This window comes from Coregonus clupeaformis, chromosome 12 (genome assembly GCF_020615455.1).
Source record: "Coregonus clupeaformis isolate EN_2021a chromosome 12, ASM2061545v1, whole genome shotgun sequence".
Taxonomy (NCBI): domain Eukaryota; kingdom Metazoa; phylum Chordata; class Actinopteri; order Salmoniformes; family Salmonidae; genus Coregonus; species Coregonus clupeaformis.
Window position 1 is genome coordinate 42,135,868 of NC_059203.1, and position 22,552 is coordinate 42,158,419.

Genomic DNA, 22,552 nt, shown 5'->3' on the forward strand with positions numbered 1-22,552 from the left:
AACGCAGAGGCCAAGTCTGTGGACGATAAACCAGATTCCCCAGTGAGGAAGACGAGGAGCAGGAAGAGGACAACTCAGAAGGCTAAAGGCCGTGGCAGAAGCAGAGTTGGCTCGGTCAGTGATGATGGAAGCTCTGATAATGAGAAGTGTAGTGGAGATGCACCCAAAGAGCCCCAGGAGGAGGAGGAGAAGGGTAGTGGAGATGCATCCAAAGAGCCCCGGGAGGAGGAGGAGAAGGGTAGTGGAGATGCACCCAGAGAGCCCCAGGAGGAGGAGGAGAAGGGTAGTGGAGATGCTCCCAAAGAGCCCCAGGAGGAGGAGAAGGGTAGTGGAGATGCACCCAGAGAGCCCCAGGAGGAGAAGGGTAGTGGAGATGCACCCAAAGAGCCCCAGGAGGAGGAGAAGGGTAGTGGAGATGCTCCCAGAGAGCCCCGAGGAGGTGGAGAAGGGTAGTGAAGATGCTCCCAAAGAGCCCCAGGAGGTGGAGAATGGTTGTGGAGATGCACCCAAAGAGCCCCAGGAGGAGCAGCAGGACAAGAAGACAACCAGCCCTGAGAAGGACGATACAGTGCAGCCAGAGCAGGACTCTGTGAAGAAAGAGGAAGAGCAGGAGGAGAAAGAAAAACAGGGGAGCGTGGAGAAGCCCGTAGAGGACAGTGGCGAGCCTGCCTCCAGGTCCAGGAGTCCTGCCAAGGCAGCCAGTAGGGGGACCACCCCCAACAAGAGAGACACCAAGTCCAGAGGAGGGACAAAGACCCGCAACGACCAGGAGGAAGATGAGTCCTCATCCTCATCATCCAGTGACTCCGGCGATGATGAAGGATACGACCCTAATGCACTGTACTGCATCTGTCGACAGAAACACAACAAAAGGTATGCATTTGGATGTTATGTAATTAAGTTGGAAATCCGATGCCTCTAGTTCTTACAAATGCTCTGTCTGATCCTTCGTGGATTACTGAATGTGACAAAATTAATCTCTGTTGTCCACCTACAAGGGGATGAGTGGTTAGTGATTAGTTAGCCTGAGTGATGTGCTTGACTTGTATAATATGCTTTAGCAGCGACTTTGTTCAACGTTGGTAACCCACTTTCTCCGACTGGCTGTTTTTACATATCTGTCTCTTTGTGCACCTAGGTTCATGATCTGCTGCGACCGCTGTGAGGAGTGGTTCCATGGAGACTGTGTGGGCATCACTGAGGCTCGTGGACGTCTGATGGAGAGGAATGGGGAGGACTACGTCTGCCCCAACTGCACCACCAAGAAGAGCCAGACGGCCAAGCCCAACGGCAAACCCAAAGCAGCTGCCCCCGGGGCCCTCAAGGCCGAGCAGAGCCCCTCTGTGGCGGCTCCCTCACCTACAGCCTCAGCTGGGGCGGAAGAAAAGGGTGACGACTTGGGGATCAAAGGGAGGATAGAGAAGACCACCAACCCCAGTGGGAAAAAGAAGATCAAGATCTTTCAGGCGGTAGGTTTCTGTTACTTTTATCACAGCCCCAGTGAATGAACTCAATAAATGACCTATTCAGGCTTATGTCATGCCAATAATAGCTTACCGAAAGATGTCTGAGAGCACCATATTAGGGATGGGCGTGAGTACTCGATTCAAGGTTTGTATTTGGTTACTAATAATTGAAAACAAGCACTCGAAATGTATGAGCACAGATGTGTTTGTTTGTAGAGAATGTCAAATGTAGTGAAAAGAGGTTTCCTTTTCAGTTGTTTATCAGAACAACCAGTAATTGGAACAACCAATGGCATACCACAAACTTAAATAATTGAGTATACAAACAGACTTTCTTTCAAATGCCCATCCCTACGCCATATGACAATTTGTATATTATCATCCCTGACACTTTTGCCTGTACAAGAATCCGTCTGTGGCATTGTCTGTGTTGCACTGTGCACCTGTGTGACCTGTTTGAGTTTCAACAGGCGGCGGAGGAGTCTAAACTGCCAAAATGCATCGGGCCAGGCTGTGAGAAGACCGCCCTGAAGGACTCTGTCTACTGCGGCAGCGAGTGCATCCTGAGACACGCCGCCGCAGCCATGGCAGCCAAGTCAATCTCTGAGCCCAAGCAGAAAGATCAAGACAAGGCCAAGGGACAGAAAAAAACACCTGGTGCCAGGGCAACGACCAAGGTAAACAAAGGGTTTATAAGATACCAAAGATGTTTAAATTTTCACCTATTGTTCTGGAGAGTTGTGAGAAACCTTTCACTGAGTGTATTGGAACCAGTTCACTGGTTAGTAATACATTGTGTGGAGCACAAATTAAGGGCAATATATATTCCAATGTTTTGAAATACGTTTTCTAAAATGTACACAATTCTTATATTACTCTATGAAATTGAGTGTGAATATCTTATTGCCAATGACTATCGGGCTATACACCAGGCCAGATTTGGTTCTGAAATATCTGAATTATTATAGTGAAATTACATGAAATAATGTTTGTTTACTTGCTAGATTGTTATTTTGTCTGAGTCATTGGTAACAAACATTCATTGCAAGATTGGTGATTGATTGCATCAGCAGGAACTACAGAACATAATTCTGGTCTGAGGAACATCTGGAGGAGGGACGGGGCGACATTGCCCCAGGAGAAATACAGTGCCTTCAGAAAGTATTCATACCCCTTGACTTGTTCCACATTTTGTTGTTACAGCCTGAATTCAAAATTGATCACAAAAAAATGCTCACCCATCTACACAATACCCCATAATGACGAAGTGAAAACATGTTTTTAGAAATTTTAGCAAATTTATTAAATTAAAGTATAGATGTCTCATTTACATAAGTATTCACACCCCTTTGCTATCACACTCCAAATTGAGCTCAGGTTAGAGGCCTTCTTGGGTGCAAAAAGTTGCGCCCGTTCCGAAATGGCCCTGGGGCTTTCCCATCCGGACCCGATATGCATAAAAAAAAATTTTTATGTAGAGATCTGCTCCGAACGGACCTGAGGACAACTAGACACGTTCCGTATAGACCTGGTCGGGTCTGATCCGAGTCAGGGAAGCAGCAGAAAAGTCAATTTTTGAGCTACTTTATTAACCGGAGCTGATAAAGCACGAGGTAGAAAGTGGTGACACTCTAGCAGGGGCTGTGCTGTGTGTGTAGGCTACTGTGAGAGTGAGCAAGTGACACAGTGCAGGGAAGGAGAGATGGCAACCAACCAAGCAGACTTGCGCTGTAGTAGACGAATAGCTGCCATAGCTAGGATATTTCATTCTATATGATTACGTAGTACCTGTCTTGACTGCATCAAACCGGAAGAAGCTACTCCATTCAGAATATTAAGTAGTAGCCTACCTGTTGGCTCTTGGTCTTTGTAGCCTATCCTTTAACTTTTAATTCCATCTTCCAACTTTTGCCATTTTCATGACTTATGATTGGCCAACAACAACCTATGCTCGCCACACGTGAAAAGCAAGAGCAGCAGCATAAATTATAACATTTCTCTCTCTACTGCAGCAGTCACGTTCGGATCTGTACGGGTCCTTCCGGACAAGTCAGTTACACATACCCATGACAATCAGATCAGACCCGTGACATTATTTATAATTCTGGCTCCGGACCCTCTCGGGTATTTGGGCAGAGGTGGATCCGTGCTCTAGCTCAGGTGCATCCAATTTCCTTTGATCAACTTGATTGGAGTCCACCTGTGGCCAATTCAATTGTTTGAACATGATTTAGAAAGAAAAGCACCTGTCTATATAAGGTCCCACAATTGACAGTGCATGTCAGAGCAGAAGCTATACCATTAAGTCCAATGAACTGTCCGTAGATCTCCAAGATATAATTGTGATGCGGCATATATCTGGGGAAGGGTATAAAACAATTTCTAGAGTGTTGAAAAATATGGAACTACCCAGACTCTGCTTAGAGCTGGCAGTCCGACCAAACTGAGCAACCGGGTAAGAATAACCTTGGTCAGGGAGGTGATCAATGACCAATCTGACAGAACTACAGAGTTCTTTGCCTGAGATGGGACAACAGTCTCTGGTGAAGTTCTGTAATCTGGGCTTTATGGGAGAGTGGCCAGACGGAAGGCATTCCTGAGAAATAGAGAACCAGGCACAGCTCATCACCTGTCTAACACATCCCTACCGTGAAGTATGGTGGTATTAGCATCATGCTATGGGGATGCTTTTCAGCAAGACTGGTAAGGATAGAGGGAACAATGAATGGAGCCAAATACAGGCAAATCCTTGATGAAAACTTGTTTCTGAGTGCAAACAACCATGGACTTGGGCGAAGATTTACGTTCCATCAGGACAATGACCCCAAGCATACAGCAAAAGCAATGCTGGAATGGATACAAACATACTCAAAGCTGTAATCACCGCCAAAGGTGTTTCTACAAAGTGTGAATACTGATGTAAATGAGATTCTGTATTTTATTTTCAATTAACATGCAGAAATTTCTAAAAACATGTTTTCACTTTGTCATTATGGGGTATTGTGTGTAGATGGGCGAGAGGGGGGAAAAATACATATTTAATCCATTTTGAATTCATGCTGTAAATGTGGAATAAGTCGAGGGGTATTAATACTTTCTGAAGGCCCACATTTGATTGTTATTCAATTGCTATTTAATCTATTCAACAGTGTCTAATAAATTACCAACGACTCATATTATTCACTAAATTGTTTTTTTCCTTCCAATGTAATGAATTAGCAGCAATTTACATTTTGACATTATTGATATGCATATGCTGGGGTTCATTTGCATTTTTTACATGCATACGTGAGTTGAGGTCAATGTCAGACTTTGATCATGAAGTATTTTATTGAGCCTAATATGCACAAACACACCACAGGGGAAATTGATTTAAACTTATGCTCACATAAATAATATGAATAACCTTGTTCCTCAAATCTAATATAAACTTAACAAAAATATAAATGCAACATGCAACAATTTAAAGATTTTTTTAGTTCATATAAGGAAATCGGTCAATTTAAATAAATTCATTAGTCCCTAATCTATTGATTTCACATGACTGGAAATACAGATATACATTGGTTGGTCACAGATACAGTGCATTTGGGAAAGTATTCAGACCCCTTGACCTTTTCCTCATTTTGTTACATTACAGCCTTATTCTAAAATGGATTAAATTGTATTTTTTCCTCAATCTACACACAATACCCCATAATGACAAAGCAAAAACAGGTTTATAGAAATTTTAGCAAATTTATAATACAGAAAAAAAACATATCTCATTTATGTAAGTATTCAGACAGACCCTTTACTCAGTACTTTGTTGAAGCACCTTTTGCAGCGATTACAGCCTCCAGTCTTCTTGGGTATGACTACAAGCTTGGCACACCTGTATTTGGGGGGTTTCTCCCATTCTCTGCAGATCCTCTCAAGCTCTGTCAGGTTGGATGGGGAGCGTCGCTGCACATCTATTTTCAGGTCTTCAGAGATGTTAGATCGGGTTCAAGTCCGGGCTCTGGCTGGGCCACTCAAGGACTTTCAGAGACTTGTCACGAAGCCACTCCTGCGTTGTCCTGGCTGTGTGCTTAGGGTTATTGTCCTTCTGGAAGGTTCTCCCATCTCCACAGAGGAACTTTGGAGCTCTGTCAGAGTGACCATCGGGTTCTTGGTCACCTCCCTGACCAAGGTCCTTCTCCCCCGATTACTCAGTTTGGCCGGGCGGCCAGCTCTAGGAAGAGTCTTGGTGGTTCCAAACTTCTTCCATTTAAGAATGATTGAGGCCATTGTGTTCTTGGGGATCTTCAATGCTGCAGACATTTTTTGGTACCCTTCCCCAGATCCTGTCTCTGAGCTCTACGGACAATCTTTACGATCTCATAGCTTGGTTTTTGCTCTGACATGCACTGTCAACTGTGGGACCTTTTATATAGACAGGTGTGTGCCTTTCCAAATCATGTCCAATTTACCACAGGTGGACTCCAATAAAGTTGTAGAAACATCTCAAGGATGATCAATGGAAACAGGATGCACCTGGAGCTCAATTTTGAGTCTCATAGCAGAGGGTCTGAATAATTATGGATTTTCTTTTATTTTTTATAAATGTGCAAAAATGTCTGTTTTCCCTTTGTCATTATGGGGTATTGTGTGTAGATAGATTTTTATTTATTTAATACATTTTAGAATAAGGCTGTAATGTAACAAAATGTGGATAAAGTCAAGGGGTCTGAATACTTTCCGAATGCAATGTACCTCAAAAAGAAGTAGGGGCGTGGATCAGAAAACCAGTCTATCTGGTGTGACCATCATTTTTGTCATGCAGCGCGACACATCTCCTTTGCATTGAATTTTGATCAGGCTGTTGATTGTGGAATGTTTTCCCACTCTTCAATGGCTGTGCAAAGTTGCTGGATATTGGTGGGAGGAACTGGAATACGCTGTCGTACACATCGATCCAGAGTGTCCCAAACATGCTCAATGGGTGACATGTCTGGTGACTATGCAGGCCATGGAAGAATTGGAACATTTTGTAGATTCCAGGAATTGTGTACAGATTCTTGCGACTGGGGCCGTGCATTATCATGCTGACATATGAGGTGATGGCGGTGCATGAATGGCACAACAATGGGCTTCAGGATCTCGTCACGATATCTACATTCAAGTTGCAGTCGATAAAATGCAATTGTGTTCGTTGTCTGTAGCTTATGCCTGCCCATAACATAGCGCCACCGTGGGCCACTCTGTTAAAAACGTTGACATCAGCAAACCACTCGCCCTCACGACGCCATGCATGCAGTCTACCATCTGCCCGGTACAGTTGAAACCAGAATTCTTCCATGAAGAGCACACTTCTCCAGCGTGCCAGTGGCCATCAACAGTGAGCATTTGCCTTCTGATGTCAGGTCAAGACCTTGGTGAGGACGACGAGCACGCAGATGAGCTTCCCTGAGATGATTTTTGACAGTTTGTGCAGAAATCCTTCGGTTGTCCAAACCCATAGTTTCATCAGCTCTCCGGGGTGGCTGGTCTCCGTCCATTCTGCAGGTGAAGAAGCCGGATGTGGAAGTTCTGGGCTGGCTGGGTTACACGTGGTCTCCTCTTGTGAGGCCGGTTGGACGTACTGCCAAATTCTCTCAAACGATGTCTGAGGCGGCTTATGGTAGAGAAATTGACTTTAAATTCTCTAGCAGCTCTGGTGGACATCCCTGCAGTCAGCATGCTCCCTAAAAACTTGAGACATCTGTGGCATTGTGATGTGTGACAGAACTGCACATTTTAGTGGCCTTTTTTTGTCCCCAGCACAAGGTGCACCTGTGTAATGATCATGCTGTTTAATCAGCTTATTGATATGCCACACCTGTCAGGTGGATGGATTATCTTCGCAAAGAAGAAATGCTCACTAACAGGGATGTAAACAAATTTGTGCAGAACATTTGAGAAAAATAAGCTTTTTGTGCATAATGGGACATTTCTGTGATCTCTTGTTTCAGCTGGTGGGACCAACAGTTTAGATATTTTTGTTCACTATACATCCTGCATTACACAAAACAAACATTTTGCTTATGGAACCCTTCCTGTGCCCTGTTACTGATTTTTGATTGAATGTCTGTTCATCCAGAGGAGTTCCACCACCGGAAGGAAGACCAGCAAGAAGTCCACAGAGGAGGAAGAGTCTGACAGTGAGGATGACGAGAAGGATGGTGATGAAGAGCAGCATGCAGAGCAGCAGCCACCGCCACCCACCATGTCGTCCTGGTCCAGCGACCATAATTACAATGCAGTAACGCCAGAAAAGACTACACCCATAGCACCACCAACAGTGTTAAACAAAACGTGTATGTATCTCTTTGAAGGTCTTAATAATCCACTCTTAACCATTTGTCTTCTCACACTGTAGGGGTTGTCAAGTGAGCCATCTGAATGTATATTCATCAATCTATTACGGGTTCTTAGAAAAAAACACATTGTTTTCCCATTTTATAAATGTGGTTATCATGGCAACGTAGTGCCTTAGATCAGGGGTGTCACATTTATTTCATGGATGGCCTAGTGTCTGGGTTTTGGTTTTTCCTTTCAATTAAGACCTAGACAACCAGGTGAGGGGAGTTATTTACTAATCAATCACCTTTAATTCATCAATCAAGTACACTCGGGCCTCCGTGGAATGAGTTTGACACGTGCCTTAGGTTAATGACCCAGATCTATGGGGAAAGCACTAATGAGAATGGGTCCCCAAATGTATTTGTAGTATGTTACAAGGTCATGGTTACTTAGTCAGGTATACAGAGCTGCAGAGTGGGTAAGTACACATTGCTGTGAGTGGATACAAACATGACTATTTTAGGATTTATTTTGAAAGCCGTATTGTCAAAAGAAAATCAGTAACCATGAACAAAGCTATGATTTGGGTATTATTTAGGATGTAAATTCATAAATCTTAGGTTACTGTATACTGTGTGAAAATGTGTGTTGGCACTGATGGTGTGTGTGAAAATCTCCACGTGCTCCTCTCCAAACTGCTGTTCATCTAGAGGCAGTCCCTCATCTCTCGAGCAGGTAGGTCTCCGTGGCTTTTTATCCCTGGATTTATACAGAAATACAGCTCACACTGCTGATGAATTAATCTGTCTATTCAGTGCAGCCAAGGAAGTATTCACGGTTAGCTTTGTGAATAGTGTGCTGTTATTTCAAAATTTTGCATTATTCATATTGAATGTCATGCATCCAAACTCCCTCTGGGGCACTGGCGATAAAATAAAAGGTGTTAAGACAGATTTTTGGATGCCTTGATTGATTATATGAGGGGTCTCGGATTACTAAGGATGTCCTGGCCAGTTGCTCTCAGACAGCATGTGCCACAGATCTACACGCCACGAGAGGAAGTGAAAGTCTGAAGTGGACAGACTCGGAACAGCTGGAACAGGAAAGCTATTGTTTCTTCCACTGAGACAAGACCCGCTGAAGACACTGCACAGAAGTATTAGATGACTGTACGAGAAGAGTGGAACACCGGAGTCATCAACTAAACATAAAGAGCAGCGAGGCAGACCATTATCACCTCAGTTCTACCACACTTCTGTTTTACTGATATAAAATTGTTGAAAGCTATTTAGGGGCAATTGAGAGTATTATTTGCAATGAACTCTGCTTTGGTTCAAAGTTTTATCCAGGTTACTAATTTTGAGGGGAGTAATTAGACAGAGGTTGTGGATATTTTTGAATGTGAGTGCAGAGTCTCTAGGTATTTTAAATGTGGGTATTTGCATTGGTAGTTCATGACCTCAGGAATCAGCTTATCTGCATAATACCAGCTGCCTGTTCCTCATGTATCGGGGGAAATGCCATATGTGATTCACTCATGACCTGCTTGCATGCCTAGTATCCTCTCAGATCTCCAATATATTATTTTGCAGACATACAAGTTCTGATTGACATTTTGATAGTTTGACAAGTTTTTTTGTGTGCAAATCAGTCACATTGAAATTGCTATTGCTGCCCGTTTGTCTAAATGGGTCTTGTTTGAAATCTGTGTGTATGAACATGCATATTGGTTATTTAAAAGAATGCAAGTGATCATTATTGTACAGGTAAGAACAGGTTTAGTAGTTTGGGCTAGAGGTGAATTGTCTGTGCCTTTGGCTCAATGAGCAATTGTGTAATTGGCGATGGCAGTATTTTCTGCTGATGGCACTCACAGGTATTTGCTGTTTTGAACGTACAGCCAGATTCCTCATACTTTGGTAATGAGCAACACAAACGAGGCAGAAAATATTTATCCGCTTTAACAAAGCTATGACTAATATTGATGCCCATATTTGGACATAGTAAGTCATACAAAAGCAATTGGTGCTAGTATTGTCATGCACAACCAGTGCCTCTGGGGAAAGATGTTGCATTGATCTTGAATTGTTTTTATTGAATTGTTGAGGTTAATATTCCTTGAATATAAATAGTTTGTCTTTATTGAATGCTCATTAGATGTGTGTACACCTGAAGGTAGATGGTATTGTTAGAACATCCCTAGTTCTGTGTGCTGGCCTCACAGCACTATGAATTTTCAGTGGTGAAAATATCAGATTTGGGGTGGGAAGTATGAAGATATGTAGAAGGAGATGAACGTTCAGACATTCTTTGCCCAGACATGGTAAGTTACAAGTTTAGTTGAACTATTGGTTGGGAAGCGTTGGTTGTTTCTGGCCACTTGATACAGTGGGTCAACTGTTGGGATCTTCAAAGACCAGGCAAAGAGAGATTCACATCCTAATGGAATCTAATTTTAGTTTTGTGGAGACCCCTGTACCCAGTGACTTTCCAGGCAGGTTTTTTTGTGTGTTTTTTGTTGTTTTGGCTCATCTATTATCTGTTAATGTCTGATGGGTTGTTGATTGGGGTCCAGTGCTGTAGCTCAGGAGCTAATGTTAAATGGTATGCAGGAACCATTCATACTGTTGCTTTTTTGCTCATTTAGTGCACATGCCTGGGAGCATTTAGTACATCGATCCCTTCTGATAACACTGAAGTGGTGTCTCGCCTACATTCTTCATGAAGAGGATCACCACCATTTGAACTAATGTTGAGAAGATTGTAATTGCAACGCTAACAAATTGGCTCCTTTACACAAATTAATTTTATATCATTTTTAGCCAGAGAATAAAGGAGATTTCCAAGTTCTGTCTGTTTTATATATGTTTAACCCATTTTATGTGCGTGCTTATGGTTGGCTTTCTCAGTGTGTGGAAATATGTATTTTAAGCAGGTTTATTTTGTGTTTCAAATGTCAAGGTATTTATTTCTAGATCCAACAAAGGGAGGAGGTCCCGTCTTCAATATTTTGTGTGCATTGTGGTCATGTCTGGCAGTCAGTCATTAAGTTAATCTAAGATCACATTGCATATGCCTACATGTCCTGAATTCAATTTAATGTACATGTTTTTATGATGGTTCATATACTCTTTCTATTTGTTTTTAATGCAAGTTGTTTTATTCTCCACAGCTCCTTTAGAGGAGAGTGACGAGGACCAGAGTGAGAAGGAACCAACCCCTTCTGAGAAGAAGTCCCCTGCTTCCACAGCGCCACTCAAAGGAGGGAAGAAGTCCCCTGGCCCCAAATTATTAAAGATATACACCAGACGCAATAAACCAGCAACTCCAGGCAGCAGTGCTAAGGCACCAAAGAAACAACCACCCCCCCCTCCTAACAAAACAACCAAATCCAAGAAACCACCTCCACCACCTGCTGTCCTGACCCCTTCTGCCCCTGGTTCTTTAGACGCTCCACGACATCACGTCACAGGAGCCCTGAGGGTCGGCAAGTCCAGCTTTACCATCCCTAAAAAGCAGGCCCAGCCCCAGCAGAGGGACTCCACAGGCCGTAGTCCGAACAGAGTCGCATCCTCAGCCCCTTCCTCCCGACACCATGAGCCAGGCGCTTCTGGACCTTCCATGATGTGCCCGACGGCTCCGCCAAACAACCAGATGAGACAGAACATCCGCCGCTCGCTCACAGACATCCTCTACAGGAGGTGAGTATCCCAGAAGTCCTAGACCTAGACTGATCCATGTTTCGAGAGAATGGCTTGTATTGTCTCGAACTTCATGCAAGGTCATTAATCTGATTTAGGGATTCAATGTAGAATTTTAAAAAGAGAATGCTAAGACATTGTTGTAGTCCAATGGGAAATACATTGTCCCCACATCTTTACAACTGCATTGTCTTGAAATGTGTATGTGACCAATTAAATGTATTGTCCCACCAGGGTGAGTGACAGTGATGATTTGAACATGTCTGAGAACGAGGTGGGAAAACTGGCGGTCAGCATTGAGAAGGAGATGTTCAACCTGTGCCTTTGCACGGACAGCAAGTACAAGAACAAGTACAGGTCCCTCATGTTTAACCTGAAGGACCCCAAAAACAAGGTGAGTCCACAGGTGTCTGCAGAAGTGACTAGTCAAGCGATAAGTTGTGTAGGCTAAACCAAATATGGTAAATGTTGGAAAGCCATGTACATGTAACTGCCAAAAACCGTAAATACCAACATAAAGTGTCTTAATAGGGCGTTGGGCAACCACAAGCCAGAACAGCTTCAATGTGCCTTGGCATAGATTCTACAAGCATCTGGAACTCTATTGGATGGATGCAACACCATTATTTATTCTACGAGAAATTAAATTTGGTGTTTTGTTGGTGTTGGAAAACACTGGCTCAGGCGCCGCTCCGGAGTCTCCTATAAGTGTTCAATTGGGTTGAGATCTGGTAATTGAGATGGCATATGGTTTACATCGTTTTCATGCTCACCAAACCATTGGGACCACTCGTGCCCTTTGGATGGGGTCATTGTCATTTTATGGGGGCGTAACCATGGTAGCCAAAATAACTGGGCCTGCCCAACATTTTTATACCTAAGCATGATGGCACCTGCTTTCAATATATCCCTCATTTACTCAATTGTTTCCTTTTTTGGCAGTTACCTGTACATTTGAATGACAACTCGTCTTTCTACATTTATAGTATTGCGTTGGTATGTGGGTGAATTGATCGTGAGTCATGTATTCAATTTAAATGAAATTACTGAACACTTAAATTATGTTCACTCCAAGCCAGATGTGCCAGGTGAGTAAACGGTGTGTTGTGCTTGTCTCAGGGCCTGTTCTACCGCGTGGTCTGGGGAGAGGTCAGTCCCTTCAGGCTGGTGAGGCTGAGTGCAGATGAGCTACTCTCCAAAGAGATCTCAGAGTGGAGGAAGCCTGACACCACTGAGGTAAGAAGGACCTTCTCTGTTGACCTATTAGAGATCATGATAATGAAACCAATAATTATATAGACAACAGAGCAATACTAGGAATTGTATTTATTGCGCAACTAAATATCACTACTAAAGAGACCATATCATTAGCCTAATATTCACATACTGTATTATTGTTAGACACTGTAAATGTTCAACAAGGCATGCATCCAAGTTGATGACCTCCATTGTATCCCATAGGCTCCCAGTGCTAGATCCCAGACAGGGCAGTCTAAATCGGGCCATAGGCTTGATGCTGGCCCCCCTGATGTGGACATGGAGGACGCTCCTCCAATGTCTGATGGAGATGTATGTAACTCTGGCACCTCTCCATCTCTTCGCATGGCTTTTGCTGCAGTAAGTGGTGGCTTTCTCACCCTTTCTCTTTCACTTCCACTTGTCTTTCATCTTCATTTTCCTTGTATAAGACGAGAACCATGTTGTGCTGGGTGGTTAACATGTGGGTAACATATTGTGGTTTTACAGTTTAATTCTCTTGCCAACCTGTCCCATACCACTTTAAACTGTCCCTTTGTCCTACTGAAGCTCACTGCCATCCGCCCCGTGCATCACTCAAATCACGATTCACGCCCACTGTGCATCAATGTAGCTATCGTTTTAGAGATTATCTAATGATTCATGTATCAGAATACTTTGTTTCCAAACAAACGGTTGCTCAGAATATTTTTGCCATTCAGGACATCAGCAAATTTGGTTATGGTTTGATGTGCTATTTGAGAATCCATTGTCAGTTTGTAGTTTTGACTGTCTCTCTGTTTTCCTTTTACAATGTGTTCAGGAACAAGAGGAAGCTAGCTCCACTCCCTCTTCTGGCTCTGTTCAGGCTGGGGTGAAAAGTGGCAGTTCCCTGCCAGACATCTTCAGCATGATGCGGGACACCACAGCTGAACACAGGGCCCACCTCTTTGACCTCAACTGCAAAATCTGCACAGGTAAAGATGAATGAAAATAATGAGTTTTGATGGCATGCAAGAAACGGTGGCATAAAAACTTTGCCCGTACCTGAATTCCCCTCAAATATCTTCATTCTTATTACTCCATGCTTAACTTTGATTAGTGGATTTGAAGGTTTAGAAGGTTTAAGTAACCTCTGTCTCCCCTCTTCCAGGCCAGAAGTCTGCAGACGATGAACCAGCAGCCAAGAAGGCCAAACTCTCCAAGAAGCCTGAGGTGAGGCGCTTGTCCAGGTCCTCCTCAGGTGAAGGCGCCCCGGTCTCTTATCCCGGCAGTGAGACGCCAGTCCCTGAGACCCTGCCCTACCAGGAGGACACAAGCATCCTGTTACCTCAGCCCCAGACCCCAGCCCCTGTCACCGCACCAGCCATCTCCTCTGTCAGCATCACCCGCAGAGACCCCCGCATGGCAAGACACAGCTCTGGAGTGACGGTCACCCACTCTGCCCCAGACACATCCATGGTAGCACCTATCTCAACAGATACCTATTCAAGACCCATTCCAACAGAGTCCTATTCAAGACCTATCCCAGCAGATGCCTATTCAAGACCAGCTATCTCAGTAGAGCCTGCTCCAGTTGCAGTGATGGAGGTGGTGCCCAAGGGGCCTCTGCCCATGCCCCCGGCTCCTCCACCCTCCATCCCCAGGCCCGTCATGCAGAAAGCTGCCTTGTCAGAGCCTCCTCCAGAGGGCGAGACCGCCATCTTCCTCCATGGCCAGGAGATGATGTGGAAAGGATTAGTCAACATGCACACTGTGGCCAAGTTTGTCACTAAGGCATACCTGGTCTCAGGATCCTTTGAGCACCTGAAAGAGGTTGGTTATTCATTTGTTAGAAAATATTATGTCACTGGTAGTTGTAGTTTTTTTACGTGAGCTAAGAAAAACCACACATTGTAAAATGAATAACTCGGAGACCGACAACATAACTGTTATATTTGATCATAATGAAACTTTCACTACATTTTGGCCAGAAAACATGGATTACTTACAGTGCCTTCAGAAAGAATTCACACCCCTTGACTTTTCCACATTTTGTTGTGTTACAGCCTCAATTTAAAATTGATTAAATTGAGATTGTGTCTCACTGGCCTACACACAATACCCCATAATGTCAGTAGAAATATGTTTTTAGACATTTTTACAAATTAATTAAAAATGAACAGCTGAAATGTTTTGAGTCAATACGTAATTCACCCCTTTTGTTATGGGAAGCCTAAATAAGTTCGGGAGTAAACATGTGCTTAAGTCACATAAATTGCATGGACTCACTCTGTGTGCAATAATAGTGTTTAACATGATTTTTGAATGACTACCTCCTCTCTGTATCCCACACATACAATTATCTGTAAGGTCCCTCAGTGAAGCGGTGGAATTTCAAAAACAGATTCAACCACAAAGACCAGGGAGGTTTTCCAATGCCTCACAAAGAAGGGCACCTATTGGTAGATTGGTAAATGTTTTCTAAAAAGCAGACATTTAATACCCCTTTGAGCATGGTGAAGTTACTAATTACACTTTGGATGGTGTATCAATACACCCAGTCACTACAAAGATACAGGTGTCCTTCCTAAGTCAGTTGCCGGAGAGGAAGGAAACCGCTCAGGGATTTCACCATGAGGCCAAGGGTGACTTTAAAACAGTTAGGTTTAATGGCTGTGATAGGAGAACACTGAGGATGGATAAAAATATTAGAAAACATGCCTCCTGTTGGCAATAAGGCACTAAAGTAAAACTGCAAGAAATGTGGCAAAGAAATTAACTTTATGTCCTGAATACAAAGCATTATGTTTGGGGCAGGTCCAACACATCACTGAGTACCACCCTTCATATTTTCAAGCATGGTGGTGGCTGCATCATGTTATGGGTATGCTTGTCATCGGCAAGGACTAGGGAGTTTTTTAGGATAAAAAGAAACGGAATAGAGGTAAGCACAGGCAAAATCCTAGAGTAAAACCTGGTTCTGTCTGCTTTCCAACAGACATTGGAAGACAAATTCACCTTTCAGCAGTACAATAAACGGAACACACAAGGCCAAGTATACACTGTTGCTTACCAAGACGACATTGAATGTTCCTGAGTGGCCTAGTTGCAGTTTTGTGTTAAATCGGCTTGAAAATCTATGGCAAGACTTGAAAATGGCTGTCTAGCAATGATCAACAACCAATTTGACAGAGCTTGAATAATTAGCTCATATTGGACAATCCAGGTGTGCAAAGCTCAGACTTATTTTCAATAAATTAGCTACAATTTCTAAATATGTTTTCACTTTGTCATTATGGGGTATTGTGTGTAGAAAATATTGAATCCATTTTGAATTCAGGCTGTAACAACAAAATGTGGAATAAGTCTAGGGTTATGAATACTTTCTGAAGGCACTGTACTTGTTTGAACTGGTTGTAAATATATGGTAATAATGTCATCTGAGTTGAACACAAAGGTGACATTGTTAATCCTGTACAGGATCTGCCTGACACCATCCACATTGGAGGCCGAATCTCCCCCAGCACCGTGTGGGACTACGTGGGGAAACTGAAGACATCTCTGTCCAAGGTAAAGCTTCCACCACAGTCTAATAATGTGAGGTATTTATATACAACCTACTTCCTGGTTGAGGACCCTAAGGTCACACCCCTCTCTTTGTGTTTGCCCTCTCTCCAGGAGCTGTGTCTGATCCGGTTCCATCCAGCCACAGAGGAAGAGGAGGTGGCCTACGTCTCTCTCTTCTCTTATTTCAGCAGCAGGAAGCGCTTTGGAGTGGTCGCCAACAACAACCGCCGCATCAAAGACCTGTACCTCATCCCCCTGAGCTCCAAGGACCCCCTGCCCTCCAAACTGTTACCTTTCGATGGGCCAGGTAAGCATCTGCGGGGAGACGCACAGAGGCCTCTGATAACCCTAACACCCAAACACTGGTTTGAATATTATGTGCCAAATTCTCTATACCTCAAGACAATTAAGTTAGGCATAATGTCAGTCGATTGTTTTGTCCAGAGTGGTCAGTATGTTCAGGATTTAGTTAATTTACTTAGTTTTCCTTTGTGTGAAATGAGAGCTTGTTTCATGAAGTTGATTTATGATATACACTGTAAGGGGTGAGCATGTGCTTCTGCTGTTGCTTGCCTTCCTCCATGAACATCCCTCTGTACTTTATCTATGCCCTCAGTGTACTCTGTGTATATTACCTTGTATCACACGTCTGTCTTAAATAAAGGATGTTGTGCATCACAGGTTGGTACGGCCTTAGATGTCAGTCTCAGCCTATTGTTTTTAAGGCTTAGCTTTTATTCTGTAGATACTGGTGTGAAATGTTTGGGTAATGATGGTGTTTCTGAAAATGACATCTGCCACAGTGTGTTACATTTAAATTACTCCTCACTGCAACTTGGTGTACTGTGTTAGTGGATCTACCTGCATCTCCAGTACCCACACATCATAACTGAATGGGCAGCACCTGACCTGCACCTAGTCCATCCCAAACCACAAACTGAAAGCCATGGTAAGTTATTATGAGAGATGTCTAGCTTGGAGAGCCTTGGACAGAGATGGTTCTACTCATGTTGGGGTTTTAAAGAAGATGAAGACGAGAAGAATCTATGGCTCTCAAACACTTACTGAATTTAAGAAACAAGAAACACTTAAGCATCCAGATAATTAGTTGTCAGCAGAGGTTGGATTAGTATGTGTCAATTAAAAACTTTGCATATAAGATGAGTGGAATGCACTGTACAACACATTGTCCTTTTTGATATAGAATAGTAAAGAATGTGGAAATGTCCACTAATATTGACGAGTGACTTCATGAAAATGCATACTAATGACAATCTAGCAAGATGAGAAGCTTAGTGAAAGTGGCGAATGTGAGTTTTTGTGTACCTGCGAAGTGTGATGTTAGATCAACAGAAACATGCAGTCTAATGCAGTGCACAGACAGTCACACTTCTCAAAGTATCATGGGGAGTTTAAGACTGCTCAACAGTGTGATGACTAAGCACTCATATAAAGGTTGTCTGTAGCTTACAATTCTTGTTGGTTTTCGTTTGAAACATGAATATTATAATTTAATGGTTATACTTTAAGCTGAATATACAGGTGGCATTTTGTGCTCATATTATTTATTGTTAGAACAATTCAAAATGGAAAGTGAAGACCACAGCTTGTGGCTTTAAATCAACACACCTTTTTGTGATCGGTTTTGGTTTGTTGTGATCTGTGTGATTCCCGGTCTCTGTGAAATCCTCTTGTCTGTTTCTGTCATAGCATCGGGTGTTTGAAACAAGCTCTCATTTCACAGTTTCACTTCAAACAAATTCTATCTCTGGAAATGTTAGTCATTTAGCAGACAAATCTATCTGAGATATACAGTATACAAGTATGTAAGTGGATAAAGGATATGTTCTAGAATGCTTTTTATTCAATTTTCATGTTTTAACTTTGTCTTGTAGGACTTGAACCAGCGCGCCCTAACCTCCTCCTTGGGTTAGTGATTTGCCAGAAGGACAAAAAGCGTGCTGGAGCCTCCTTGGAGACTGAGGAGAAGCGTTCCAAGACCCAAATCAGAGACCTAGATGACACTGGCCTTCCAAAACCGACCACCACCATCAAAGCTGAAGTCAAAGCAGAGAAAGCCTTGCGGTACACCCAGGATCTTCCCTACAGCACAACCCCCCCAGGTACACCTCCCCCTCTCAGCTCCTCAGAGACCTCCTCCACCTCCATGGCAGCCTTATCAGTGCTGTCCTTTCTGTCCTCTGTCAAAGCCCCTGCTACAGGCAAAGAGTCACCTGCCTCAAGCTCTGCTGCCAATGCCACTCCACTTCAGACCATCCTGAAGACTTTGTTTGGGAACAAAAAGCATGACTCTGAGGCCTCCATGTCTCCCTCAGAGCATGGTGCTGTTGACGTCTCAGCCGTCCCTGCTACTCTGCTAGATCCCATTGTTCAGCAATTTGGACAGATTTCTAAGGAGACGCAGGTGGAGGAAGATGAGGATGACAGACCATACGACCCAGAGGAGGAATATGACCCAGGCATGGGCTATGGAGCACCCCAGAAGTCTGTTAAAGAACCTGAGGTCATCAAGCAGTCAGAGGCTACGGATGTGGATGATGTGGCCTATGACCCGGAGGATGACACCATCTTTGAGGAGGTCAGGACTGAGGTCCCTGGAAAAGCCAAGGTCACCGGGGGTCTGACCAAACAGCAGAAAATGGTGGAGGATATCAACAAACAAATTGAGGAGCAGAAACGGCAGCTGGAGGAGCAGGAGGAATCCATCCGCGAAAAGAAGTCAACCACAGGCACATCAGCTGCCTCGTTCTCAGTCACAGACGGCTTGATCTCACAGCCATCCCAACTGGCTAACAGTTGTCTCCTGCAGCTGGGCAAAAAAGTTGAAGAGTTAGTCAAATCCTCTGCTGCCGCTCCTTTGATTAACCAGAGAAGGGACCCAAGGCAGAGTAGGGATCCCAGGAGGCTAACCTCAGACTCAATAGAAAAAGAGGAGACACCACCTGCCAAAGACACCACGCCACCACCACAGACTGATGTCCAAGAACCAGAAACACCACTGCCGCAAGAAGAGGTTATAACAGATTCTCTTCCCTTTCTGGAATCAGACACAACTGAGGTTTCCATTCCCCTGTTAGGTGAGCATGTAGAACCTGCTATGGAGGTAAATTACATGGAGGAACAAACTGTTGAATCTGAGGAAGTCGACCCAACCAAGAGTGACTTGGACAAATACAGTATTTGGCCAAATGCAGACAGCATTTTAAAAACAGGGGAGATCTCTAATTTTGAGCAGAACCGTCAAGAGTCTACCTCTGGCTACTTCAATATGTCCACAAACAACAACTCCTTAGCTTCACCTACAATTCCTGTACTGTCTCAGAATGTCACCCAGGATAGCTCCACCCTGGTGGACACTCAATCCTCCCACATGTCACATATGGGAACATCAAGCTACATGGACTATGGAGCTCCTCCTGACATTCTCCCAACAACCACCTTCCCACCCCAACTTGGACCCCTACCAATGCAGGGTCCACCCCCAATGCTCGGGCCACCACCCATGTCAGTTCCCCCACCCATGCAGAGTATTCCTTCCTTGTCAGGCCCTCTACCAATGCAGAGACCACCTCCACCCATGCAGGTTCCTCCACCCATGCAAGTGGAGAGCAACCAGTCTCCGTACTCCCAGTATGGGCCGCCTCCTGCTGCTTATCCTCCATATCAGAACCAATGGGGAGGCTCTCAGCAGCAGTATGAGGCATCCCCTGGTCCTCCACCCCAGACCATGATGCCTCCCAGGGGACCCCCTCCATTCCAGCCAATGGGCCCGAGAGCCCCACCTCCCCAGATGTTCAATGTCCCCATGGGCTCCATGCCTCCCCAGCACATGGGGCAGCAAGGCCCCCCTCCAGGCCAGTTCATGGAGGGCCATGGCCTTCCCCCACCTAATTTTGATGGGCAAAACGGTTTAGCTCCACCAAGGATCAGTGGACCCCCTCCTCCATTCAACTTCCCTGGACCCAGAGCCCCTCCTCCCTTCACAGGGCCTCCCCCAGGCCACTTTGACAACAGAGGACCTCCTCCATCCCACTTCCCCGGGCCCAGAGGTCCGCCTTCTCATTTTGTGGATCATGGGTCCCAAGCCCACATGATTGACCCACTAAGAGGCCCTGTAGATCAGTACAACAATGTCAGTGTTGGGTCCTACCAACAGGGCATGGACCATCACCAGGGTCAGACCCCTCCACACATGTACAAAGACAACCAGGCTCCCCCACCAGGCCCCTCTTACAGAGGACCTCCACACAACCAGTATGATGGGCGGAGAGGCCTGCCTCCCAGTGGAGATATGGGTGGACAGCGCTTCCATCCACCTAACCAGTTTCGGGGCTCTATAGCACCCTCCCCACCACCACACAGGGGGTCATATGATGACCAGAGACCCCCTCAGGACCACCGTGGGGCCCCACCACAGCATTTCGGAGGACCTGACCAGTATCGCCTTGACAGTCCAGGGGACTTAAGACCAGTTCGCCACAGTGGGCCTCTGCTCCCGACCCCACCAGAGGGCCCCATACCTCTACCAAACCGCATGGGGGGTCACAGCCCAGAGTCCCACAGGGATGACCACTGGCGACGACACTCGCCTGATATGAGGAGAAGGAGCAGCTCCACCAGAGAGGGCTCAGAACCTTGCGGTGGAGAGAGGCCCAGTCGGTTTGAGGGGGGCCACAGAGACCGAGAGCCAATCCCTGGCTCCTCTCGGTTGTCTGAGGAGAGGCAAAGGGATCTGTCCGAGGACCGCAGGAGGGAGCGGGACAGAGATGGGCCCCATGGAGCCAGGACATGGGACAGGGGCCAGGGCAAGCGCTGGAGCCGGGAGAGAGAGTGGGACAGAGGCAGGGAGAGAGACCGCGGAGAGAGGGAACGAAGCCGTGAGAGGGAGCGCAGCAGAGGGAGGGAGGGAGAGCGACATGGGGAACCAGAGGGTGACAAACGCAGGGTGACGGAGGGAGACAGACATAGGGTTCCAGAAGGAGACAAACACAGGGTGCCGCAGGGAGACAGACATAAGGTGCCGGAGGGAGACAGACATAAGGTGCCGGAGGGAGACAGACATAAGGTGCCGGAGGGAGACAGACATAGGGTGCCGGAGGGAGACCGACATAAGGTGCCGGAGGGAGACCGACATAAGGTGCCGGAGGGAGACCGACATAAGGTGCCGGAGGGAGACCGACATAGGGTGCCGGAGGGAGACCGACATAGGGTGCCAGAGGGAGACAGGCATAGGGTTCCGGAGGGAGACAGACACAGGGTTCCAGAGGGAGACAGGAGGAGGGACAGGGAGAGAGACCGAGAAAGGGACAGGGGCAGGGAGAAAGAGCCTGACAGGAGAGACTACGAACGAGACAGAGCCAGGATCAGAGACCGGGAGAGAGACCACGACAGAGACAGGAGAAGGGACAGGTCCAGGAGCAGAGACCGGGACCGAGGCAAGGAAAGAGAATCTGACAGGCGAGACAACGACCGAGACAGAGCACGAGATCGGGACAGGGATAGAGAGAGGGACAAAGATCGAGACCGCCGGGACAGGAGCAAGAGTAAAGAAAAGAGAGAAGACAAAAAAGAAACAAATAAATCTGATGTCCCAAAGGAGAGCGATAAACCTGCAGAGGTGGAAACTGATAAAAACACATCGTAATGTCTTACTTTTGAGGACTTTTCACTGTAGTAAATAAATCACCCTGTAACTTTTACTTTCAGCACCATGACTAAATGTAAATAGACATTATTGGGAAGGTTTTTCTACATGACAAATGATTTGATGGTACAATATTTTTGCCACTTCATATTTTATGAATGTTATCACATTTGAAACTAATATTAAGGTCATTTAAGTTCATCTGACTGTATGATACCATGTCATTTACATACATTTACCTTTCTCATGTCAAAGTACCTTTTCTAAGAATCACATGAAAGTAACTGATTAACTCCCTGACCTTTAATGTAAATATGAATGTATTTGTGTATATACTGGTATGTTTTTAATCACATTTTTCTAAGTAGAGAAATTATAAGCCATACATCTGGAATGGATAATGTGAGAATTTAGGAAACATTGATTGCTATAGTCTGAAGCCATTGGACAGTATGTGCTTGTATATTCAGAAGTTAAGAACTGAATGGATGTATCTATAGTATTGCTAATTACAGTTGACAGTAATTTTGTTTAAACTTGGCCAATTAAACCTACTTTATGGCAATCTTTGTCATTAATGGATTCTGTCTTTCCATTACATCTCAGACTAATAAAATATAATGTTCAGAGAC

The 22,552-nt window shown here is 44.9% G+C and overlaps 1 protein-coding gene across 2 annotated transcripts; it reads left to right on the forward strand.

Annotated features, from left to right (window-relative positions):
* The first annotated feature begins 33 nt into the window (after positions 1–33).
* Positions 34–22,485, forward strand: LOC121578233 (death-inducer obliterator 1-like). 2 transcript variants are annotated; one of them, XM_041892440.2, is made up of 13 exons: positions 34–873; positions 1,139–1,469; positions 1,937–2,143; positions 7,567–7,783; positions 10,942–11,470; positions 11,705–11,864; positions 12,590–12,706; positions 12,932–13,087; positions 13,530–13,683; positions 13,860–14,521; positions 16,169–16,258; positions 16,367–16,562; positions 18,151–22,485. In XM_041892440.2, exons 1-13 carry the CDS (start codon positions 122–124, stop codon positions 21,918–21,920), a joined length of 7,341 nt encoding a protein of 2,446 aa, XP_041748374.2. In that variant the 5' UTR covers positions 34–121; the 3' UTR covers positions 21,921–22,485. The 2 variants fall into 2 exon arrangements, with proteins under 2 accessions (XP_041748374.2, XP_045079796.1); XM_045223861.1 differs by having other exon boundaries at positions 12,932–13,039.
* Positions 22,486–22,552: the final 67 nt, after the last annotated feature.